General features: G+C 54.8%; 1 protein-coding gene across 1 annotated transcript; it reads right to left on the bottom strand.

Moving 5' to 3' along the window:
- Positions 1 to 271: 271 nt before the first annotated feature.
- TNIP2 (TNFAIP3 interacting protein 2) lies at positions 272 to 24894 on the bottom strand. The gene is made up of 6 exons (XM_052641965.1): positions 24532 to 24894; positions 3777 to 4064; positions 2250 to 2339; positions 1636 to 1884; positions 1318 to 1437; positions 272 to 884 (listed from the first exon to the last, which is right to left on the bottom strand). The coding sequence occupies exons 1-6, from the start codon at positions 24808 to 24810 to the stop codon at positions 621 to 623; spliced, it is 1290 nt and encodes a 429-aa protein (XP_052497925.1). The 5' UTR covers positions 24811 to 24894; the 3' UTR covers positions 272 to 620.
- Positions 24895 to 25859: the final 965 nt, after the last annotated feature.

The raw sequence follows: 25859 nt of genomic DNA, 5'->3' as shown, positions 1-25859 counted from the left end.
GAGGGCGAGAGGAACCCCCTAGCCTGGCTCTCCTGACGGTTAGTGGGGTGACGGGCCCCGTGGCCCTGCGCCGCCCTGCAGGGCTCTCCTCTGCACTCAGCCCTGCCTCGACTTCCGTCTGGGCTGGACTACAAGGCTCTGGAGGCCCCGACAGACGCCAGTCCGCAGGCGTGTCTCCTCAGCGGCTAACTCAGGCCCAGGTGGAAGTGCGGCCAGGCCCCTGCCCCCCCAGTCCCCAGCACACACTCAGGGCAGCCACTTAGGGAGTCCTTTTATTACAGAATTGTCACGCGATCACGTGTCCAACTTCTGGGGGCGTGGTGCCCACCAGTGCAGTGCAACGTGTCTCAATGCAGCTCAGCGCTGGGCTCCACGACTCCCGGGGGGCAAGGCCCCGTGCTGGCCAGCGAGTACGCCCACAGCCATCCGCTCGTGGCCTCGGTCTGGCCGCTTGGGAGACCAGCTCCACGCTAGAAGCTCCAACCCCTACCCCTGCTGCCAGCCCCACCGCAAGTTCCCGCTGACCCAAGAGCGGCCGAGACGGAGGCTCAGAAGCACCCCCAACCTGTACTGGGGGCCCCGAGGGTGATGCGGGGCGCGCCCACCACGGGCCACCGGGCTCACTGGCAGCACTCGGCCACATGCCTGAAGAGCTCCTCGCCTTGCTCGTCGCTGAAGCACCGCAGACAGTGGGGGCACTGCAGGTCCCCCTGGCCTCTCTGGGTCACTCCTGAGCACCCGCCCTCTGCGGAGAGGTCCAGCCACTGGGGTCCCGTCCCAGGCCTCCGGCCACCGGCTGCCACAGGCTCCGAAGCGTCGGTCTCTAAATACCTGGGAGATCTGCTCCCTGTGTGAAGCCGGCAGGAGACTGGCTCACGAGAATCCTAGGAAAAGGCAGAAGTCCGCTCCCAGGGCTGGTCTTGGCTCCAGCGTCTGGAGCCACGTCCGTCTCTGTGCAGGACCCGCACCTTTGCTCTGCCTGGTGTCGAGGCCCAAACGAGGACGTGCCAGGGCAACTGAGGGGTCCGGACCTCCCGCCTGGGCCCACAAGGGACGAGGCCCACGTGGGGGCCACCCCACCATGCAGCACAGACGGGCCGCGTGCAGGAGCTCCCAGTTGGGGCACGAGGACAGGACAGGCCGGCGGATGCCACCCTCCACGCACACACACGTGCCACCCGGAGGTTTCCGGGCACCAGGCACGGCGGCCCTGCCTGGAGCGGAACCGAGGTCTTGGCAGCCTCAGGAGAGCTCGAAAGGCGTGAGAGAGAAATGAAGACGACCCCCACCCCGGGCCCGAGGAGACCCCGGCTGTACCTGTCTCCTGGACACCTGGCGCTGCAGCAAGGCCACCTGCTTCTCCAGCTCGTGGATGCGGCTCTGCGCCCGCTCCCTGTCGGCCCTCTCCGACGTGAAGTCGTCCTTGTAGGCGAGGATCTGCAAGAGGAGACGCCCGCATCAGGCGGCGGCGGCGGCCCCGCCGCCCGCGACAGGAGGAGGCCACGCCCCCGACCCCATCAGGAGGCCCCGCCCCGCGACAGGAGGAGGCCACGCCCCCGACCCCATCAGGAGGCCCCGCCCCGCGACAGGAGGAGACGGCGGCCCCGCCCCCTGGCGACCACGGCGCGGCCGCACCTGCTGCTCCAGCATCTGCACGCGCTCCAGCGCCTCGTCCCGCGCGCTCCTCGCCGCAGCCAGCTCCCGCCGCGCCTCCGCGCAGTCATCCATCTTCTCCTCCAACTGCGCGTTGAGCCGGGAAACCTCCTTCTGCATCAGCTCAGGCTCCAGGGGGACTTGCAGGCCCTTCAGCTGCGCGTGGAGCCCCCTCACGTACTCGTCCCTGCTGGCGTCGTAGCGCTGCCACCTAGCGTTGAGGTCCTCCACCTGGGGGCCGGAAAGCACCCGCGAGCCCGCCTGGAATACGAGGCCCGTCCCCACGTGGAGGCCGGCGGCGCCCACTCTGGGCGGGGGGGAGCACCCGGACGCGGTGACGGTGGAGTCGCTGCCTGAACGCTGGATTGATAGTGATCCCTGCACCTCATTTAGCAACACGCGAATTAATTTAGGGGTGGAGGACAACCAGACGTGCTCAACACGTCCTTCTGGGCAAACGTGTCGGGCCTTTGGGGACCCTGTGTATCAGCCGAAGCGACCTCAGGGCAGGGGGGACCCCTGGGCACAGCGAGGGGAGGCCCCTCACCCACAGTCCGCGGAGGGCGCTCGGCCCAAGTGCGATCTCAGACACTCACGTGAGTCACTTTCTGCCTCAGCACCCGGTTCTCCTCCCGTAACTTCTCAACCACCGCGTGCACAGAGGCGTCCCCGTCCGCACACTCGGGCTGCACGAGAAAGGGACCAGATCCCGTGTGACTGCACCTTCCGTGCGGGCACCGAGTCGCAGACGGCCCTGCAGCCGCCCTGCAGCAGGTGCAACGGAGACAGGAAAGGACAGGCGCTTCCAGAGGGGATGGTGGTCCTGGCCCCGCCCAAACCCACCCCACGCGGGGGCCAAGCCTCACACCGTCTCCACGCCCGAGAGGCCCAGCGTCACAGGGCTGGGGCCAGGGTTGGCGGGGGGGAGGGGGGGGCCGGAAGCCGAGCTCGCTGTGACCAGAGAACTTCCCGGCCCAAGGCCCACGGCCGCCAGGAGCAGGCCCCTCCTTCGGGCCCACTGTCCCTCCCGTTGGGTGTGTCATGTCCGAGATGACCACGGTCAGCTTCAGGGGCTGACTGTCTACAACCTCCCCGGGCATCGCAAGGGTGGTGGGATTCACATCTACAAGCCCACGCGTGCTGACCCAGTCCCAGCAGGGTGGGCGGGGCTAACCGAAAGGCCATGAGAAGTTCAGTCACTTAACAAAGTGGATGGATGGCGGTGACATTATTGTGAGAATTCCCCTCAAATGACAAAGGAACTGCGTGTGCTAACCCTGCGGGCTCGGGAAACCCCGCGGACTCGGCGAAGACCAGCGCCGAGAAATGACGCGGGCTTAGAGCCTCAGCCCAGGCCAACCACCACCAGCTTTCAGATCCCCAGAGAGAAAGGGCCCTGTGACTCAGAATCATACGAGTCCACGGCCTGCCTGGAGAGCGCTCTGGTTTCTCAAATGTGCCCTGTTCTTTCTGAGGTTCCCTTTTCGTGGGATTCTCAGACCGAGGCCCTCCCCCACGCCTGGCCAAGCTGCTGCGAGAGACTGCAGGGCTCTTCCCAACAGCCCTACATCACAGGGCGCGGTTCTGGACCAAACGGTCACAGCCCCCTGCACCGCCACGACCCCGCAGGCCCCGCTCCCGACAGCCCCCAGAGGACCCCCGATTTCTCAGGTGGGGGCTTCCTGATGCTGAAAACCACCCGCTCTCCTGCACCCGCACTGCTCCCCCCACCACGGGCCCCGTCCTGAGTAGTGCCATTCAGGGGGCACTGTGCCAAGCAGGGCCCTGTGTCCTCCCTGCCCAGGCCCAAGGCCCCAGCAGGGCCAGGCTGCACTGGAGCTGACAGCCCCGCCCGACCGGAGGCACCCTGGGCCAGTGCTGCCCACACAGAGGCCCCGGCACTGCACGCGCCAGCCTCGCTCAGGACACCCCTCCTGCCCCAGCTCTGCTGCTTCGTGGAGGCTGGAGAGACCGCAGGGCCACCTCCCCACGGGGCCCGGGGGCAGACGCGGGTCTGCTCTCCTGGACATTCTGCAGGCCCCACCACCCTAGAGGAAATCCCCAGAAGAGCGGGCGAGGCTCTCCCCGAGGCACAAGGCGAGGCCTGCTGCCCCAGGGCCTACCTCGGGGCTCTGCTCCCCCGCAGCCCCCTGTCCCCCCTGGCGTTCATCCAGACACTTGGCCAGATGCTGGCACATGTGGGCTGTGGCGGCCAGGGTCCGCCGCAGCTGGTAGGTCTCGTCAGCCAGGGAGCGACACAGGACGTGGCTGGCGGCCCGGGCCCGCTCCTTCTCCGCCACACTCCTCCGCAGCAGGGCCACCTCCTTCTCCCGCTCGAGCCCAGGCTGGCTCAGAAGCTGCTGCGCCTCCCGCTCCTTCTCCTCCAGCTGCTCCGAGAGTCTCTCGATTTCCTAAGGGGAAGATTTAAAAGCACAACTGATCTGACTGTGGTGCTGGAGAACACTCTTGAGAGTCCCTTGGATTGCAAGGAGATCCAACCAGTCCATCCTAAAGGAAATCAGCCCTGAATATTCATCGGAAGGACTGATGCTGAAGCTGAAACTCCAGTAGTCTGGCCACCTGATGCGAAGAACTGACTCATTGGAAAAGACCCTGATGCTGGGAAAGATTGAAGGTGGAGGAGAAGGGGCGACAGAGGATGGGATGCTTGGATGGCATCACTGACTTGACGGACACAAGTTTGCGCAAGCTCCAGGACTTGGTGAAGGACAGGGAGGCCTGGCGTGCTGCAGTCCATGGGGTCGGGTCGCAAAGAGTCGGAAATGACTGAGCAACTAAACGGAACTGATCTGACTGAAAGAAGCAACATCAGAAATAAACGTTCACAAAGCAGAAGACAGGCACAGACGCCCATCCGTATGTAACAAACACGTTCATTCGGAGGCTGGCTTCTGGATGGATGATTAACTCAGGAGTTGTCAGCCCCAAAAGTTCTATCTGAAATGTCATCTAAAATTCTGTTTTCAAGAGCAAACTCATAATGTTAGATTTTACATCATCAAATTAGTAAGTGTGGCAATCCCAAACCTCTTGAAAGAAAGGGCAGAAACTCCCCCGAGGTGGGCAGCCCCCAAAGCCATGCCCACATTCTCACCCCGACACCTGGGAACGTGACTTCATTTAGCTGTTTCCAGACAGCTGTTCAGTCCGTGAGGATGTAACTAGTTAAGATGAAGGCACGCTGGATCTGATGGACCCAAATCCAACGTCCAGTGTCCTCATAAGAGGCAAGTGTGGACACACAGAGGAGGCCGCATGGGGCCAAAGGCAGAGGCCAGAGTGCTGTGCCCACACGCCAGAGGCCGCCAGGGCGCCAGCAGCCACTGGACGCTGAAGAGAAGGACCCGCCCCCACACCCCGACTCGGGGCATCTGGCCTTCAGAGCAGCGGAGATCAAGCATCTATTGCCTCTGTGTTGTGCGTGCTTGCTCACGCCCAGCTCTGTGGCTGTATGGACGGCAGCCGCCAGGCTCCTCTGTGCATGGGATTCTCCAGGCAAGAGTACTGCAGTGGGTTGCCATGCCCTCCTCCAGGGGTCTTCCTGACCCAGGGATCCAGCCCAAGTCTCTTGTGTCTCCTGCATTGGCAGGTGGGTTCTTTACCACCACTGGACCACCAGAGCTCCCTCGGGGAATTCCAAGAGCACTCTTCTCCCCGCTTTCCTCAGACTCTGCTCTAGAAGTGACCAGAAAGACAGGAAGCAAGGGAAACCCCATTAGAAGAATCAGTCGGCCTGGCTCCCTTTCCTTCCCCGAAAGGGCTCGGGGAAGACGCTTCCCTGGGCCCTGCTTCCACGACAGGGACTCACTCGTGAGGGCGGCGGGCGAGGAAGCGAGGTCAGGCCCTGGCACGCGGGCCGCGTCCAGCACCAGGTGGACAGGAAATCAGGGCTGGCGACAATGGGTGTGACGAGCACCAGCGGATCAACCTCATCAGCGGGGATCTCGCCCCAAGCTGTCCAGCGCTGGCGCGCCATCAGCCCATCGCGCCTCACTGCCCTCTGACCTCACGGGCATCACAGCCAAGCCGGGCGAGGCCTGTTCTTGGAAGGCCACTACTTCATCCTTCCTTTGGGCCCTGATGACCTCCCCGCTGGGCTGAAGGAGGAAAAGACGCCTCTCTCTGGACCTGGCCAGCGGGCATCAGAACCTCCTCCCGGCACACAGCCCTCCAGCACCAGGCCGGCCCTGCAGGCCCTGTCCAAGGCCTTCCGAGCCCATCCACACAGCTGAGGCTGCCGGCGGCTGCCAAGGGACTTGGTCTGGGTGAGCCCCATCCAGACAGGGCGACGAGAACCAACTACAGCCTTCTTAGCTGGAAGTGAAAGTGAAGTCGCTCAGTCGTGTCCGACTCTTTGCAACCCTGTGGACTGTAGCCCACCAGGCTCCTCCGTCCATGGGATTCTCCAGGCAAGAATACTGGAGTGGGTGCCATTTCCTTCTCCTGGGGATCTTCCCGATCCAGGGATCGAACCCAGGTCTCCCGCACTGCAGGCAGACACTTTAACTCTGAGCCACCAGGGAAGCCCCGCCCTCGATGGGAGGGCAGGCTGCCTCTGCAGACTGTTCCAGCGGCACGGAACCTCAAGGCACAAACCCAGACCCGGTGCTGGGCCTCGCACTTACTTGTGTTCCTTAAACACTGGCCACTTTTGAAGGCCCACAGCCTGCAAGGCCCTGTCCTGTGCCTTCCTGTGGGAAATACGGCAGGAGGCCTCCCTCCAGGGGACACAGACCTGGACCAGCAGGGCCCAGCCTCCCCGGGCGCAGCTCCCCGTCCAGCAGCACAGCCCTGTGGGGACCCTGTCGCTGCCAGGGGGGTGGACGTGCCCGAGGACACGGACATGCGCACCCAAGCTGCACCAAGTCCCCCTCCCAGTGGCTCAAAACCGAATCTGGAGGAATCACTGAGCACAGAGCCCTGTCCCGCGGGGACGGTCACCTCCCTGAAAAGCCGCTCAGGTCAGAGGCTGTGGCTTCAGCAGCAGCGCCTCTGTCCTCGTCTCTATCTGATACGGAAGAGTACTCAGGGTAAACACGTGCTGTGTGTGTGAAAGGTATCAATATACATATACAAATACGCACGGTGTGAATGCAGACCTAAGTCTGCACGCAACACGAGTGCAGGCCAGGCCCCGTGGGGCCGACTTCTAAGGTTCACGGGGTGAGTGACCGGGAAGGCAGAGAACCTAAGGAGGCAGCAACCGGCCGCCCCGGCCTCTGCCTCCACCTCCCGCCGCCCCCTCACGTCCTCTGTGAGGCCGGAGGACTTCGGGCAGCACCTCACCTGCAAGCGTCCTGAGCTGCTCAGATGGAGACAGGCCGAGCAACAGCACGGCAGGAGGTCCCCGGCTTCAGGGGCTCGTGGGGCTTCCCGATGACGCTCCTCGCCGCACCCGCCCCAGGAGGCCAGGAGTGTCTGCGAAGAAGGCCGGGGGTGCCGCCACCAGGACCGGGGCCCCTTCTCCACCTATTGGGAACACAGACCCAGAACGACCGCACCTGGCCGACTTGGGGAGGACTGTGCATCTGAAGGGTGCACTGGCTGTTTTGTCTTAAAACTCTTCTTTCAAACAGCAGTTTAGAAATGACCTGGCTCTGGCGTCCCTGGTGGCCCACGGGTTAAGAATCTGTCAGTGCAGGGGACACGGGCCTGACCCGTGGAAAAGACCCCCACGTGCCTGGACCAGCCGAGCCCACGGGCTCCAACGCCTGAAGCCCACTCGCTCTGAACCTGAGCTCCAGGCCAGAGGAGCCACCGAGTGAGAGGCCCCCACCCCGCGCCGGAGAGACAGGCTGGAGCGCCGAAGAGCCGGCACAGCCGTGAACAAAGGCCAGAAGGACCCACCCGGCTCGCGCGCAGACTTGCCGCACTGACAGCCTCACCGCCAGGGGCCAGCCGGCGCCGGAGGAACGAGGCAGGCCACTGCAGGCTGCTCCCGCCCGCCAAGGGCCGCCTGACCTACCGCCCCACAGCCACGTGCAGACCCCGGGCCCCTGCAGCCCCCAGGGTTCAGCACTTGTTGCTCTGAAGTGGGAGACACGCTGGCCCATCTGGCTACGTGTCCTAGTCCGGTTCGTAACCACCATTAGAAACTGCACACATCACCCCGTCTCCGCCTCCATCTTCACGGGCTGTCTTATAAGGATACCAGGCACCGGATTAGGGCCCACCCTAGTCCAGCAAGACCTCACTTTATCACACCTGCAAAAGCTGTACTTCCAAGTAAGGTCTCAGTCGCTCAGGTGTCTCCGACTCTGCAACCCCATGGACAGCAGCACGCCAGGCCTCCCTGTCCCTCACCATCTCCCGGAGCTTGCTCAAACGCACGTCCACCGAGTCAAAGATGCCATACAACCATCTCATCCTCTGCCACCCTCTTCTCCTCCTGGCTTCAATCTTTCCCAGCATCAGGGTCTGAAAACACTGGAAACAGTGAGTCAGTTCTTCACATGAGATGGCCAAAGTATTGGAGCTTCGGCTTCAGGATCAGTCCTTCCAATGAATATTCAGGACTGATTTCCTTCAGGATGGACTGCTTGGATTTCCCTGCAGTTCAAGGGAGTTGAGAGTCTTCTTCAACACCACAGTTCAAAAGCATCAATGCTTCAGCACTCAAGCCTTCTTTATGGTCCAACTCTCACATCCATACATGACCACTGGAACAACCATAGCTTTGACTACAGGAACCTTTGTCAGCAAAGTAATGTCTCTGCTTTTTAATATGCTGTCTAGGTTGGTCATAGCTTTTCTTCCAAGGAGCAACTGTCTTTTAATTTCATGGCTGCAAGCACCATCTGCAGTGATTTTGGAGCTCAAAAAAATAAAGTCTCTCATTGTTTCCATTGTTTCCCCATCTATTTGCCATGAAGTGATGGAACCGGATGCCATGATCTTAGTTTTTTGAATGTTGAGCTTTAAGCCAGCTTTTTCACTCTCCTCTTTCACTTTCATCAAGAGGCTCTTTAGTTCCTCTTTGCTTTCTGCCATAAGGGTGGTATCATCTGCATATCTGAGGTTTTTGATATTTCTCCCAGCAATCTTGATTCCAGCTTGTGCTTCATCCAGCCCAGCATTTCTCATGATGTACTCTGCATAGAAGTTAAATAAGCAGGGTGACAATATACAGCCTTGACGTACTCTTTTCCCAATTTGGAACCAGTCCGTGGTTCTATATCCAGTTCTAACTGTTGCTTCTTGACCTGCATACAGCTTTCTCAGGAAGCAGGTAAGATGGTCTGGTATTCCCATCTCTTGAAGAATGATCCACAGTCAAAGGCTTTTGCATAGTTAATGAAGCAGATGTTCTTCTGGAATTGCTTTGCTTTTTTCTATGATCCAATTGATGCTGGCAATTTGATTTCTGGTTCCTCTGCCTTTCCTAAGTCCATCTTCTACACCTGGAAGTTCTTGGTTCACGTACTGTTGAAGACTGGCTTGAAGGATTTTGAGCATTATCTTGCTCAATGTGAAATGAGTGCAATTGTGTGGTAACTCTTTGGCATTGCCCTTCTTTGGGATTGGAATGAAAACGGACCTTTCTCAGTCCTGTGGCCATCGCTGAGTCTTCCAAATGTAGACATACTGAGTGCAGCACTTTCACATCATCTTTTAGAATTTGAAACAGCTCAGCAGAAATCGATCCCCTCTATCTACTAGCCTTGTTCGTAGCGCTGCTTCCCGAGGCCCACCTGACTTCGCGTTCCAGAGCGTCTGGCTCTAGGTGGGTGGTCACACTGTCGTGGTCCCCTGGGTCATGAAGACCTCTCTTGTGTAGTTCTTCTGCGCACGCTTGCCACCTCTTCTGCTTCTGTCAAGTCCACACTGTTTCTGCCCTTTATTGTGCCCATCTCTGCGTGAAATGTTCCCTTGCTATTTCTACTTTTCTTGGAGAAATCTCTAGTCTTTCCCATTCTCTCGCTTTCCTCTATTTCTCTGCACTGTTCACTTACGGCTTTCTTATCTCTCCTTGCTAGTCTTAGAACTGAGCATTCAGCTGGCTTTTCTGTTCTTCTTGGCCTTTTATTTCTCTTCTTTTCCCAGCTATTTGTAAGGCCTCCTCAGACAACCATTTTGCCTTGTAGAATTTCTTCTTGGGGATGGTTTTGATCCCTGTCTCCTGTACAATGTCACAAACCTCCATCCATAGTTCTTCACACACTCTGTCTATCAGTTCCAATCTCTTGAATCTATTTGTCAAATTTCCATTGTATAATCATAAGAAATTTGATTTAAGTCATACCTGAATAGGCTAGTGGTTTTCCCTACTTTCTTCAATTTAAGTCTGAATTTTACAATAAGAACCTCATTATGTGAGCCTCAGTCAGCTCCTGGTCTTATTTTTGCTGACTGTGTGGAGCTTCTCCATCTTTGACTGCAAAGAATATAATCAATCTGATTTCAGTGTTGACCATCTGGTGATGTCCACGTGTAGAGTCTTCTCTTGTGTTGTTGGAAGAGGGTGTTTGCTATGACCAGTGCGTTCTCTGTTAGCCTCTGCCCTGCTTCGTTTTGTACTCCAAAGCCAAACTTGCCTGTTACTCCAGGTATCTCTTGACTTCCTACTTTTGCATTCCAGTCCCCTATGGTGAAAAGGACGTCTTTTTTTTGGTGTTAGTTCTGGAAGGTCTTGTAGGTTTTCATAGACCCGTTCAGCTTCAGCCTCTTCAGCGTTAGTGGCCGGGGCACAAACTTGGATTACTGTGATACTGAATGGTTTGCCTTGGAAACAAACCAAGATCATTCTGTTGCTTTTGATTTTGCACCCAAGTACTGCATTTCGGACTCTCTTGTTGACTATGAGGGCTACTCCATTTCTTCTATGGGATTCTTGCCCACGGTAGTAGATGTAATGGTCACCTGAGTTAAGTTTGCCCGCTGTCATCCATTTTAGTGTACTAATTCTTAAAATGTCGATTTCACTCTTGCCAACTCTTGTTCGACCAACGTAAATGGATGCACCTCGATTCATGGGCTAATATCCCTGGCTCCTCGGCAATCCTTTTCTTCATAGCACTGGACTTTAGCTTCACCACCAGACACATCCGCAACTGGGCGTTTGCACTTCGGCTCAGGCTTTTCCTTCCTCTGGAGCTATTTCTCTGCTCTTCTCCAGTGACATACCAGGCACCTACCAACCTGGGGAGTTCATCTTGCAGTGTCGTATCTTTTCGCCTCTTCACACTGTTCATGGGGTTTCCCAGGCAAGAACGCTGAAGTGGTTTGCCATTCCCTTCTCCAATGGACCGCATTTTGTCAAGACCCCCTACCAGGACCCGTCCATCTCGCATGGCTCTACACAGCACAGCTCACAGTCTCACTGAGTTAGACAAAGCTGTGGTCCGTGTGATCAGTTTGGTTAGTTTTCTGTGACTGTGGTTTTCATTCTGTCTGCCCGCTGATGGAGAAGGGTAAGAGGCTTGTGCAAGCTTCCTGATGGGAGGGACTGGCTATAGGGAAAACTGGGTCTTGCTCTGGTGGGCAGGGCCATGCCCAGCTTTAATCCAATTTTCTGCCGATGGGCAGGGCTGTGCTTCTTCCCTGTAGTTTGGCCTGAGGTGGTCCAATCCTAGAGTTGCCATCTCTATGGCAGGCTACAGGCTCTCTGGCATGGGTAATGGTGACCTCCGCCAAGAGGACTGAGGCCAGCAGGCCGCACCCCCCAGGACCGCCGCTGCCAGTGCCCCTGAGCACACAGCTGGCCACTGCCGACGCACGCCTCTGCCACAGACTCTCACACACTCCCAGGCAAGTCTGGCTCAGGCTCCTGTGGGATCACGGCCCCTTTCTCCTGGGTCCTGGTGCACACAAGGTTCTGTCTGCTTCCCCAGTCCTTTGGAAGTTCTGTAATCACATCCCGCTGACTTCAAGATCGGACTCCCTGGGATGCCGGTGTCTTTGCCAGGTTGCCAGGTGGGGAAGTCTGTTGCGGCCCCTAGAACTTCTGCGACAGTGTGAGAATGAGAACCTCTTTGGCATAATTGTTCTCCAGCTTGTGGGTCACCCAGCAGGCAGCTCTACGGTGGGTGTATAGTCAAAGCTACGGTTTCTCCAGTAGTTGTGTACAAATGTGAGAGCCGGACCATAAGGAAGGCTGAGAGCCGAAGAATTGATGTTTTTGAACTGTGCTGCTGGAGAAGGCTCTTAAGAGTCCTTTGGACAGCAAAGAGATCAAACCAGTCAATCCTAAAGGAAATCAATCCTGAATGTTCATTGGAAGGACTGATGCTGAAGCTCCAATACTTTGGCCACCTGATGCGAAGAGCCAGCTCACTGGGAAAAAACCCTAATGCTGGGAAAGGTTGAGAGCAGGAGGAGAAGGGGACAACACAGGATGAGATGATTGGATGGCATCATCGAATCAATGGACATGAGTTTGAGCAAACTCCAGGAGATGGTAAAGGACAGGGAAGCTTGGTGTGCTACAGTTGATGGGGTCGCAAAGAGTTAGACATGACTTAGTGGGTGAACAACGACAATAAACTTAGAGAGATCTCCAATCAGCAATATAACTTGACACATTAAGGAACTAGAAAAGAAAGAGCAAACCAAATCCAAAGCTAGCCAAAGGAAGGGAAAATAAAGAGTAGGGCAGAGATAAATGAGATAGAGAACAGAAAACTATGAGAGAAATCAGTGAAACCAAAAGTTAGCTCTTCAGAGAGATCAGCAAAATGGATAAACTTTAGCTAGACAGATTATAAAAAGAAAGAAAACACCAATTACTAAAATCAGCCATGTAAGTAGAGATATTACCAATTCTGTGAAAATAAAAATGATTACAAATGAGTACTATGAACAACCATAAACCAGCAAGTTAGGTAAGCTAGATGAGACAAATTCTTAAAAACACAATTTCTACCAAGACCAAATCACAGAGGAACAAAAACTCCACAGATATCTAACTATCAATAGTAAGGAGTCAGTTCAGTTCAGTCGCTCAGTCGTGTCCCACTCTTTGTGACCCCATGAATCGCAGCACGCCAGGCCTCCCTGTCCATCACCAACTCCCGGAGTTCACTCAGACTCACGTCCATTGAGTCCGTGATGCCATCCAGCCATCTCATCCTGGGTCGTCCCCTTCTCCTCCTGCCCCCAATCCCTCCCAGCATCAGAGTCTTTTCCAGTGAATCAGCTCTTCACATGAGGTGGCCAAAGTACTGGAGCTTCAGCTTCAGCATCATTCCTTCCAAAGAAATCCCAGGGCTGATCTCCTTCAGAATGGACTGGTTGGATCTCCTTGCAGTCCGAGGGACTCTCAAGAGTCTTCTCCAACACCACAGTTCAAAAGCATCAATTCTTCAGCGCTCAGCTTTCTTCACAGTCCAGCTCTCACATCCACAGTAAGGAGGGTGAATCAATAATCAAAGATCTGCCCACAGGGCCTACCCGCTGGCTCAGTGGTCAGTCCACGTGTCAGTGCAGGAGACACGGGTTCGATCCCTGATCAGGGAGGATCCCAGACGCAGCAGAGCAACGTAGCCTGTGCGCCACAGCCATGAGCCTACGCTCCAGAGCCCGGGGATGCCAACCACTGCCGCCCACGTGCCTAACGTCTGCGCTCCTCAAGAGAGGCCCGCGCCCCGCGGGAGAGCAGCCCCTGCCCCCCCGCCAGAGAAAGGCCCGCACAGCAACCAAGACCCAGCCAGCTAGAAACACATTACTTAAAAATATCTCCCTACAAGAAAAGAAAAGAGGCTTGACAGTGAAGATTTTATCAGTGAATTCTATCCAGTATTTAAACAAGAAATATTAGTAATACCAATTCCTCCCAAACTCTTCCAAAAAACTGAAGAGGAGGGAACATTTCCTAACTTATTCTGTGAGGTCAGCAGCCAGACAAAGACACAAGAAAGCAACAACCTAATATCCCTTATGAACACTGATGAAAAATTCTCAATAAAGTATGTGCACGCACGCTCTCTCAGCCGTGTCTCATTCTTTGTGACCCCATGGACTGCGGCCCACCAGGCTCTTCTGTCCATGGGCTTCTCCAGGCAAGAACACTGGAGTGGGCTGCCATGCCCTCCTCCAAGCCCACACACTCTATCTGAAGACAGATAACTGTTGATCAATATCTAATAAACAATAACAACAGGAGAATGAGGTCTTCCGAGGAGCATGAAACACAGCTGTGTGCTCATGTTTGCTTTCTGTCCATGACAGCATCAATCCCGTGCAATAACATGGAAGTGCTGTTATTAGTCTTTTCTGATCACAACTTTTTTCACCACATTTGTTACATGTAGATTTGGGTAATAACACTACCTTGCTGTGGTTACGTTCACAAACATATTTCATCAAAAAAAAGGAAAGGGAGGAGGAAGGAACTGATCAATGTAACATACTACATTACCAGAAGGAAGGGGAAGAAAACATATGATCATGTCAAGTGATGCAAAAAAGCTTTTGACAAAATTCAACACTTTCATAATAAAAACACGCAACAAATAGGAACAAAAGGAAACTACCTCCACCTAAAAAAACCATAGAAAAATCCACAGCGAACACCATGTTGCTGTTGTTCAGTGGCAATGTTATGTCCACCTCTTTGCCACCATCTCCCAGAGTTTGCTCGACGGATGTCTGTTGAGTCCATGAGGCCATCCAACCGTCTTATCCCCTGTCACTCCCTTCTCCTCTTGCCCTCAATCTTTCCCAGCATCAGGGTCTTTGAGCTGGCTCTTCGCATCAGGTGGCCAAAGTACTGGAGCTTCAACTTCAGTATCTGTCCTTCCAATGAATATTCAGGGTTGATTTCCTTTAGGATGGACTGGTTGGATCTCCTTGCAGTCCAAAGGACTCTCAAGAGTCTTCTCCAACACCACAGTTCAAAAGCATCAGTTCTTCAGCGCTCAGCCTTCGGGGGGGGGGGGGGGGGGGGGGCAGGGGGAATTACAAAGTCAATTCCATTTAAAACAGCATCAAAAAGAATACAATACTTAGGAATCAATTCAATCAAAGAGGTGAAAAACTTGTACGATGAAAACTATAAAATATTTACTGAAAGAAATTAAAGAAGAACTTCCAGGGTGGCCCAGCGTTTAAGACTCCCTCTCCCTTTGCAGGGGGTATAGGTTTGATCGGAAACTGAGATCCCACATGGCACACAGCACACCCCCCCAAAAATCAAAGAAGACATAAATAAGTGGAAATATATCCAATGTTTAAAGATAATAAAATTTAATCTTGTTAAGATGTCAATATTACTCAACGTGATCTACAAAGTCAATGTGACCTCTATCAAAATGCCAGGGAATCCCCTGAAAATCCAGTGGTTAGGATGCAAGTGTTCTCACTGCTGCGGAGAGGGTTCAATTCCTGGCCAGGGAACTAAGATCCCATGAGCTGTGCAGCTCAGCTCAGTCATGCAGTCGTGTCAGACTCTTTTCGACCCCATGGACTGCAGCACGCCAGGCTTCCCTGTCCATCACCAACACTTGGAGCTTTGCAAACTCATGTCCATCAAGTTGGTGATGCCATCCGGCCATCTCATCCTCTGTTGTCCCCTTCTCCTCCTGCCTTCAATCTTTCTCAGCATCAGGGTCTTTTCCAATGAGTCAGTTCTTCGTATCAGGTGGCCAAAGTGTTGGAGCTTCAGCTTCAGCATCAGTCCTTCCAGTGAATATTCAGGACTGATCTCCTTTAGGATGGACTGGTTGGATCTCCTTGCTGTCCAAGGGGCTCTTAAGGGTTTTCTCCAGCATCACAGTTCAAAAGCATCAATTGTTTGGCATTCAGCCTTCTTCATGGTGCAACTCTCACATCCATACATGACTACTGGAAAAATCATAGCTGTGACTATCAGACCTTTGTTGGCAAAGTGATGTCTCTGCTTTTTAATAAGCTGTCTAGGTTTGTCATAGCTTTCCTTCCAAGGAGCAGGTGTCTTTTAATTTCATGGCTGCAGTCACCATATGCAGTGATTTGGGAGCCCAAAAAAGTAAACTCTGTCACTGTTTCCATTGTTTCCCCATTTGTTTGCCATGAAGTGATGGGACCCGATGCCATAATCTTTGCTTTTTGAATGTTGAGTTTTAAGACAGCTTTTACACTCCCTTCTTTCACTTTCATCAAAAGACTCTTTAGTTCCTCTTTGCTTTCTGCCATAAGGGTGGTATCATCTGCATATCTGAGGTTATTGATATTTCTCCCGGAAATCCTAATTCCAGTTTGTGCTTCATCCAGCCCAGCATTTCACATGATTTCTCAGATTTCTCAGAAGGCAGGGAAGGTGGTCTGGTATTCCCATCTCTTTAAGAATCTTCCAGTTTGTTGTGATCCACACAGTCAAAGCCTTTGGCATAGTCAATAAAGCAGATATTTTTCTGGAACTCTCTTGCTTCTATGATCCGAAGGATGTTGGCAATTGGATCTCTGGCTCCTCTGCCTTTTCTGGCTTCCCTGATAGCTCGGTTGATAAAGAATCCGCCTGCAGTGCAGGAGACCCCAGTTCAATTCCTGGGTCGGGAAGAGCCACTGGAGAAGGGATAGGCTACCCACTCCAGTATTCTTGGGCTTCCCTGTGGCTCAGCTGGCAAAGAATTCAGCAGCAACGCGGGAGACCGGGGTTCGATCCCTGGGTTGGGAAGATCCCCTGGACAAGGGAAAGGCTGCCCACTCCAGTATTCTGGCCTGGAGAATTCCGTGGACTCTATAGTCCATGGGGTTGCAAAGAGTTGGACACAACTGAGTGACTTTCACTTTCACTGTCTTTTCTAAATCCAGCTTGAACATCTAGAAATTCATGGTTCATGTACTATTGAAGCCTGGCGTAGAGAATTTTGAGCGTTACTTTGCTAGGGTGTAAGATGAGTGCAATTGTGTGGTAGTTTGAGCATTCTTTGGCATTGCCTTTCTTTGAGACTGGACTGAAAACTGACCTTTTCCAGTCCTGTGGTCACTGCTGAGTCTTCCAAATTTGCTGGCATATGGAGTGCAGCACTTTCACAGCATCATCATCTAGGATTTGAAACAGCTCAACTGGAATTCCATCACCTCCACTAGCTTTGTTCGTAGTGATACTTCCTAAGGCCCACTTGATTTCGCACTCCAGAATATCTGGCTCTAGGTGAGTGATCACACCATCGTGGTTATCTGGGTCATGAAGATATTTTTTGTATAGTTCTTCTGTGTATTCTTGCCACCTCTTCTTAATATCTTCGGCTTCTGTTAAGTCCATACCGTTTCTGTCCTTTATTGTGCCCATCTTTGCATGAAATGTTCCCTTGGTATCTCTACCTTTTTTGAAGAGATCTCTAGTCTTTCCCATTCTATTGTTTTCCTCTATTTCCTTGCACTGATCACTGAGGAAGGCTTTCTTATCTCTCCCTGCTATTCTTTGGAGCTTTGGAACCCGCGAGCTGTGCAGCCCAGACAAAAACTGAAAAATCTCAATGATTTTTTTTTTTTTTGCAGGAAAAGAAAAACTGATCCTAAAATTCATATGCAATCTGAAAGGACCCCAAATAGCCAAAGCAATATTAAAAAAAATAAAAGAAGAACACTTCCTGATTTCAGAACTTATTAAAAGCTACAGTAATGAAGACAGTGAGCACTGACATAAAGACAAACATACAGACCAAAGAAAGCAACGCAGAGCCCAGAAATCGACCCCTGCCTGACAGACGGGTTGAGAAGGGCGCTAGGACCTTTGAATGGGAAGGACAGGCTTTTCAAAAAATGGTGCTAGGAAAACCAGATATCCGCTTGCCAAAGAATGAAGCTGGACCTTTATCTAAAACCATACACGAGGACTTCCGTAGTGGGCCAGTGGTTAAGAATCCACGTGCCACTGTAGAGGGCACAGGTTCGATCCCTGGTCTGGGAAGAACTCACAAAATGCAGAGCAACTACGCCCGCGAGCCACAGCGGCTGAAGCCTGCGCGCCCTGGAGCCCTCTCTCCACAGGAGTAGCCGCCACGACGGGGGGGCCCACTCACCACAGCCAGAGCAGCGCAGCGGCAGGGACCTGCTGCGGCCGAAGACAGACAGACAGACAGCACTTAGATACAGGAAAACTGGCTCAGATGGACCAAAGACTGAAACCTGACACCTTACACTATAAAACTCTTAGAAGAAACACAGGGCAAAATTTCGTAACACTGCATTTGACAATGATTTCTTGGTTATGGCATCCAAGGCACAGGTAGCAAAAGAAAACCCAGACAAACTGGCAATTTTTAAAATGAAAGTGTAAAAATTTTGCACACAAAAAGACAATATCTGTGGAGCAAAAAGACAATCTATAGAATGAGATGTTCAGTTCAGTTCAGTTGCTCAGTCGTGTCCGACTCTTTGCGACCCCATGAACTGCAGCACGCAGGCCTCCCTGTCCATCACCAACTCCCGGAGTCCACCCAAACCCACGTCCATCGAGTCGGTGATGCCATCCAACCATCTCACCCTCGGTCGTCCCCTTCTCCTCCTGCCCTCAATCTTTCCCAGTATTGGGGTCTTTTCCAATGAGTCAACTCTTCGCATCAGGTGGCCAAAGTACTGGAGTTTCAGCTTCAGGATCAGTCCTTCCAATGAACACCCAGGACTGATCTCCTTTAGGATGGACTGGTTGGATCTCCTTGCAGTCCAAGGGACTCTCAAGAGTCTTCTCCAACACCACCATCAATTCTTTGGCGCTCAGCTTTCTTCACAGTCCAACTCTGACATCCATACCTGACCACTGGAAAAACCATAGCCTTGACTAGACGGACCTTAGTCGGCAAAGTCATGTCTCTGCTTTTGAATATGCTCTCTAGGTTGCTCATAACTTTTCTTCCAAGGAGTAAGCGTCTTTTAATCTCATGGCTGCAGTCACCATCTGCAGTGATTGTGGAGCCCACAAAAATAAAGTCAGCCAGTTTCAATTGTTTCCCCACAGAATGAGACGAAATATTTGCAAATTATGTATCCGTTAAGGGATTAGTGTCCAGCATATATAGAATGCTCCTGAAATTCAACAAAATAACCCAGTTCAGAAACAGGCAAGGACCTCCCTGGTGGCCCAGTGGTCAAGAATCCACCTTGCAATGCAGGGGACGCAGGTACAATCCCTGGTTGGGGAACTGAGACCCCACCGCAGAGCAACTAAGCCTACGAACCACACCCAGAGAGCCTGGGTTGCACAGCTGCTGAGCCTGCACGCGCCGCAGCCTGAGCGCTGCCATGAGGGCCCACGCGTCACGAGCAGAGCCCGCATGCCGCAACCGAGACCTGACGCGACCAAGTAAGCAAGAACCTTTAAGACTGGGCAGAAGGCTTGGCGCTCCCTCAGAGGAAGCAGAAAAATGGCCAATAAGCACACGAAACGATGCTCAACATCACTTATCATTAAAAGGAACTGCAATCCAAAACTACAATAATTTTGTACTAAACTGTTCTTGTTGTTTAGTTGCTAAGTCACGTCCAACTCTTTGTGAACCCATAGACCGCAGCCCGCCAGGCTCCTCTGGGATGTCCCAGGCAAGAATACTGGAGCGGGTTGCCATTTCCTTCTCCAGGGGATCTGCCCTACCCAGGGATCAAACCCACAACTAATGCATTGGCAGGTGGATTCTTTACCACTGAGCGCCCAGCAAGGCCCCCGTACTAAATTACCACACACCTGTTAGGCTGCCTACTAACAAAAACACAGAGAATAGCAATGCTGGTTAGGATGTGGAGAAACTGGAACCCTTCTGCCCTGTTTACGGGAATGTAAAATGGTACAGCCGCTGCGGAAAAACAATATGGAAGTCCCTCGAGAAATTAAAAATAGAAATATCACACAATCCAGCAATTTAGCAATTCCACTTCTGGATAAAGATCCAAAAGAAGTGAAAGAAGGATCTCAAAGAGATATTTACACACTTATGTTCATTACAGCAGTGATATTTGTAAGAGCTAAAACATGGAAGAAACTCAAGTGCCCGTCAAGAGGGGAATAGACAAAAGCAAAATGTGGAGTACTATTCAGCCTTAAAAGGGAAGGAAATTCTTACAGATGTTACAACACGGATGAACCTTGAGGACATCATGCTAAGTGAAATAAACTAGTCACAGAAAGATAAACAGTGTACTATTCCATGTATACGAGGCATCCAGAGTAGCCAAAATCACAAAGTAAAGTGGTGCTTGCCAGTGCCGGGGGGAACAAACAGGGAGGTGGGAATTACTGTCTGATGGGCACAGAGTTTGCTGCACAAGCTTAAAAGAGATGGTAAAAAAAAAAAAAGAAACAAACACACACACCCGGTACGTACACAAAACCTAATACAGCCTATTTTAAAGAGCACCTGCTCGCCCACTCATAACAGCACAGCAGAAGGCAAGGCACAACGTGACACATCAGGGCCAAGCAGGGCCCGCGAGCCTAGTGCCCAGGGAAGCGATGAGACGGGGCTGAGGAACTACAGGCCGCACAGCGCGTCAGCGCCGTTATTCCAGAAGGCCTTCACTGCAAGAGCTATGCACAGCCATCCGTCCAGAGCGCGTGTGACAAATAAGGTACGGTCTGAGCCCCACCGTGGCGGCAAAACAGATCAGAATTCTCAAGACTGATCTGGCCCCACGAGAACTGCCGCCTGCCCACAGGCGCTCTGATCAGCTGGCCGTCCTTCCGCACCTGTGAGCCTCCGGGTCGTCCCCGAGCAAGTTAACCCATTCCCTTCGTTGGTTTCACTCTGCACAGTCACTTCAGTGAACCCAGGGCCTCTGCGAGGTGTAAACCTCTCCATTCTTCCACGGGCTCTGTGACCAACCCCAGAGACATGCAGGGGTAAGCACCAAACGTATAACTCCGTAAGACACCAGATCACTTAACTGCTCCTTAACTTAAAATCCTAAAACGAAACGCACGTGTCAGAGGTAAAAGGGCCAGCAGTGCTAGAACTGCAGGCCTGACTCTGCCTGAGCGTTGCTTAGAGCCTGGGGCCACAGGACGCTGGGAAGCCACAGCAGCTGAGGACCAGCAGGCACCGCACCCCGCTCGGGAGGGATGCGCTCGGTGCCATCTACACCCACCTATGACTCCACAACGTAAGGTCAGTGGTGCAGACCACGAACCTTCCTGCTGCCCCGGTGAGTTACAACCCACCTTCCCCAGGAAGAGGGAGAGAGCTGGACTGAGGAAGACACCTATCTCCCAAAGGCATTTAAAATGACGCAGACAAGAAAATATTGACATCATGATGTTAGGGAACTAAAATGGAAGTAGGCTTGTCCAGGCTTCAGATGCAGAACAGCAAGCCCCAGACCTGCTTCTGACCTGCCTGGCCACTGCCTGGATTACGTGCCTGCCCACCAGCACACCAGTTGTTACCAGCAAGTCAAGTGGCACTTCAGATAAGCCAGGGAGAGGGTCCTGGCATTTCCTGAGACCCTGGAGGTCTGGCTAGGCCCCGGGATTCAAGAAGTCTTGTGATTCACAAAGTGAAACAAACAGTGTCTGAAGCCACCGAGCGTGCATTGTGTGTGTGGCAATTGGTTTCTTTTGTTAACGAATCCTGAAAACCTGAAACAAAAGTACAACTTTCAGTAAAACACATGGTATTAAGTAAAACTGTAGAAGACAGCATGAATTCAACCATGCCAAATGTATACAAACCCTATAGTTAAGGGAAAAACAGGGAAGAGGCATGCCAAGAGATTAACACTGGTTATCTCCCTGCAGCGCCATTACGGCGGCTGTCTTATTCTTTATTCTTTCCTCAATTGCTCAGATATTCAAAATTACTGTTATAAAAAAAAAACCAAACACGTCTGTCTTTCACTCTTGGCTGCAGGGCCAAGCCTGGCAGTAAAAATTCTCTTCTGCAGGCCTAGAGTCTTTGCTGGGAAAGCCTGGATAATAGAGATGCGCCAAATCGGATAACAGATCAGCGCTCACCAAAGGTCTGGGGCAGCTCCAAACAGCTGCTGTGGGAAATACCATTGCTCTCGCTCCTGATTTGAGTATTTAGTGGTATTTCATGCAGACAGACATAATATCAATGACAAGGATAAGAAAGCGGGAAAGTAAGAATTTAAGTCGGCTTTTAGACACTCTGGCAGCTTCCCACTCTGTCATCACTCCCTGCAGAGCAGAGGTGTTACTACTGAAAGATACATTCACAACTAGAGCTAAAAGAGACCCAGGACATTACGGTCCACGTGGCCCTGAACCCAACACAACCCCCCCACACAAGGAGCCTACAGCCACGCGCTACACACACACCCAGCCCGGTGCCTGCACACACAGCGCAGGACTCCACATGAACACACACACACAGAGAGAACCTCTCACGTGCACACACAATCCAGACACAAACAACACCCACACTCATCCCTCAGACCCAACACAGGCACGCACCCCTCAGACCCAACATGGGAGCAGGTCCCTCTGAATTCAGCCGGTACACAACCATCAGAATCAATACCGGCACGCGCACAAGCCTCAGAACCATCACAGACAAGACACCCTACAGAATCCAACACACACACAACCCCTCCCAGAGCCCAAACGAGCACCCACGCCCCTCAGAACCCAAAACACACACACAGACACACACACCACGCAGGACATACACGCTCCAGAAACCAGCAAAGACAAGCACACTCCTCAGACGCGTATGGGAATACTCCACCCAGAACCCAGCAAACGCGGACGCCCTTCAGAGCCAGCACACACAGCCCTCACACGCAACACAGACAGGCAGACTCCCGAGACAGACACAACACGGACACACATCCCTCAGACCCACCATGAGCACGCACCCCTCAGACACAACACAGACACACACAACCATCAAAACCCAACACAGGAACAAACCCTTCAGGACAGACTCACAAGCCGCAGACCCTAGGCACACCGCTCAGACACCAGCAAGTCCCTGAGAACCAACAAGGACTCCACTCCCCAGAACCAGAACGGCACTTTCCTCAACGGAACATGGAAGCAAACACTTGAGATCCAACATGTGCCACACACCCTCAGACACGACACACACACACACTCATCAACCCAACACAGAAACACACACCTCAGATCCAACATGGGACCCACACATGCTGCAGAACCAACACGGACAAGTACTCTTTACGCCAAAAATGGGCGCACACTGCTTAGAACACAGCTAGGAAACACAGCCCTCAAGGCCAACACAGACACACAACCCTCAGACCCACCATGAGCACACACCCATCAGAAACAACACGGACACACACAACCATCAAAACCCAACATAGGAACAAACCCTTCAGGACAGACTCACAAGCCGCAGACCCTAGGCACACACACACACCACTCAGACACCAGCATGTACAAACACACCTCACAACCAACACAAAGGGGGAAGGAGAGCGGGATGGATTCAGAGTAGCACATACATTACTGTGTGTAAAACAGACAGCCACTGTTTCACAATGGGAAGTTGCTGTGTAACACAGCTCACATTCAACGCTCTGTAACAACCTAGAGAGGGGGGATGGGGTGGGGCAGGAGGCAGGGGACATAAGTGTCCCCACGGCTGACTCGTGTGACCTACGGCAGAAGCAATTATCCTCCAGTTAAAAATAATCTGTAAACAAGCTAATTAAAAACAATACAACCACACACTCCTTAGAATTAATATGGGCGCATGTAACCCTCAGACACAACACAGGCACACAGCCCTCAACACAACCAGGGACCATCACCCTTCAGAACCCACCACGGGCGCAGACACACCCCCAGACTCTGCACAGGCGCACACACACATCTCAGACCCAGTAGGGGTAAACACACCCAGCGCCCCAAACCCACACACACACCACTCAGAGCTGCTACAGACACACAGCCTCTAGAATCGATAGAAGCACAAACACCTCTCAGAACGGAGCCCGGGGAGACACAGTCCTCAGCCCCAACATGGGAGCAGATAACGAGCCTGACACACACCGGAGAACCAGCAACGACGCAACAACCCTCAGATCTAAGAGGCACACAACCTCTCAGAGCAGAGTCCTCCAGAACCCAACACAGAAACACATACTCCTCAAAACCAGCACAGACACACGTACCCTTCAGGACCAAAATGGGCGGATCCCAACAGTGGCAAGCCTCAGAGCCACACAGACACACATATCCCTCAGAAGCCAACCAGGGAGCAGACGGCTCAGCACAACCAAACGTACAAACCCTCAGAACCACACAACCCTTAAGAGGAGCGCAGATCCCTTAGAGCCCGAGGGACGCGCAAGCACACCACAACATGGGCACACACACTCCTCAGAACCTTCGGGACACACAACCGCCAGACTCAACAAAGCCACACACACTCCCTAGAAGCCAACGCACACTCACCTGAGAAATGACACACACACACACACACACACACACAGCACTAAGAACCCAACATGGTCGCAACCACCCCTCAGACCCGACGCTGGAACAGACACGCCCTTCATAACCCACGTGGACACACACCCCTCAGGCCCCACATGGTAACGCCGCACACACACCAACACGCACACACCCCTCAGAACCGCCTCGACATCCATCCCATATCGTCAGAGAGGACAAACCCCTCCCAACCGACAGGGTCACACAACCCCCAGACTAACTGGCACACACACCTCTCAGAACCTGAGGGAGCGAGACACACTCCTTCCGACGCAGCAAGGCTCAGACGCCTCAGAAGCCAGCACACGCACGCACGTCCCCTCAGAGCCAACGCGCACACGCACGGCAGAGCCCGGCTCGACGCTCAGCCCTTACACCCCTCGCGGCGAGCACCGCCCAGAACCCCAGACACAGCGGCTCCGCCGCGGCAGACCACGCACGCCTCCCGCCCGACGGGCACACGCACCCTCCGGGGACACGCGCCCCCGGGAGCCCCCGGGAAGCCCGGCCCCGCCGCCCCGCACCTGGCGCAGCGCGGCCTCCGCGGCGCCGCCGTCCCGCTGCCGCAGCTGCTCCCGGAAGCGCGCCACCTGCTCCAGCAGCGCGTCCACGAGCGACGGCGCCGTGTCCCCCTCGAGCGCGGCGAGCCGGGCGCGGAGGCGCGCGATGAGGGCGTCCCGGGCCGCCAGCTGGTCTTGCAGGCGCTTCAGCCGCTGCCCCGCCTCGTGGTACAGGCCGCAAAGCGCGGCAGCCGCGCTCGGGGCGCCCTCCCGCCCCCCGGACTCCGCTTCCCCGGACGACATGGCTGCGGACCTGGCCCGGAGGCGCGGGCCGCCGGCAACTTCCGTGCCGGGTCTGGGCCGGGGCAGCAGTGGGGCGGCCCACCTTCCCGGAACTTTTCCCGGCGCGCCCCGCCCTCCGCGGAGATCCCGGGCCCGCCCCGAGCCGAGAGGCTGGCCCCGCCCCGCGGACAGCGTGCTCCCGCCCCCGCCGAGAGGCTGGCCCCGCCCCGCGGACAGCGTGCTCCCGCCCCCGCCGAGAGGCCAGGCCCCGCCCCGCGGACAGCGTGCTCCCGCCCCCGCCGAGAGGCTGGCCCCGCCCCGCGGACAGCGTGCTCCCGCCCCCGCCGAGAGGCTGGCCCCGCCCCGCGGACAGCGTGCTCCCGCCCCCGCCGAGAGGCCAGGCCCCGCCCCGCGGACAGCGTGCTCCCGCCCCCGCCGAGAGGCTGGCCCCGCCCCGCGGACAGCGTGCTCCCGCCCCCGCCGAGAGGCTGGCCCCGCCCCGCGGACAGCGTGCTCCCGCCCCGAGCCGAGAGGCTGGCCCCGCCCCGCGGACAGCGTGCTCCCGCCCCCGCCGAGAGGCTGGCCCCGCCCCGCGGACAGCGTGCTCCCGCCCCCGCCGAGAGGCCAGGCCCCGCCCCCACGGACAGCGTGCTCCCGCCCCGAGCCGAGAGGCCAGGCCCCGCCCCCACGGACAACGTGCTCCCGCCCCGAGCCGAGAGGCTGGCCCCGCCCCGCGGACAGCGTGCTCCCGCCCCCGCCGAGAGGCCAGGCCCCGCCCCCACGGAGAGCCTGACCCCGCCTCCCGCCGAGCGGCCAGGCCCCGCCCCCCGCGGACAGCGTGCTCCCGCCCCGAGCCGAGAGGCCAGGCCCCGCCCCCACGGACAACGTGCTCCCGCCCCGAGCCGAGAGGCTGGCCCCGCCCCGCGGACAGCGTGCTCCCGCCCCCGCCGAGAGGCTGGCCCCGCCCCGCGGACAGCGTGCTCCCGCCCCCGCCGAGAGGCCAGGCCCCGCCCCCACGGAGAGCCTGACCCCGCCTCCCGCCGAGCGGCCAGGCCCCGCCCCCCGCGGAC

The sequence above is a fragment of the Budorcas taxicolor genome, chromosome 6 (assembly GCF_023091745.1).
Source record: "Budorcas taxicolor isolate Tak-1 chromosome 6, Takin1.1, whole genome shotgun sequence".
NCBI classification, from domain to species: Eukaryota; Metazoa; Chordata; class Mammalia; order Artiodactyla; family Bovidae; genus Budorcas; species Budorcas taxicolor.
Note: the sequence above shows the minus strand (reverse complement) of the source record. Positions and strands in the feature narration are given on the sequence as shown.

What these genes read in the sequence shown, in the direction of transcription:
- TNIP2 (XM_052641965.1), bottom strand. Translation starts at nt 24,810, where the DNA reads ATGTCGTCCGGGGAAGCGGAGTCCGGGGGGCGGGAGGGCGCCCCGAGC. An exon ending in CGGAGGCCGCGCTGCGCCAG is followed by an intron (nt 4,065 to 24,531) that starts GTGCGGGGCGGC and finishes TCTTCCCCTTAG; the next exon opens with GAAATCGAGAGACTCTCGGA. An exon ending in CGGGGGAGCAGAGCCCCGAG is followed by an intron (nt 2,340 to 3,776) that starts GTAGGCCCTGGG and finishes TTTCTCGTGCAG; the next exon opens with CCCGAGTGTGCGGACGGGGA.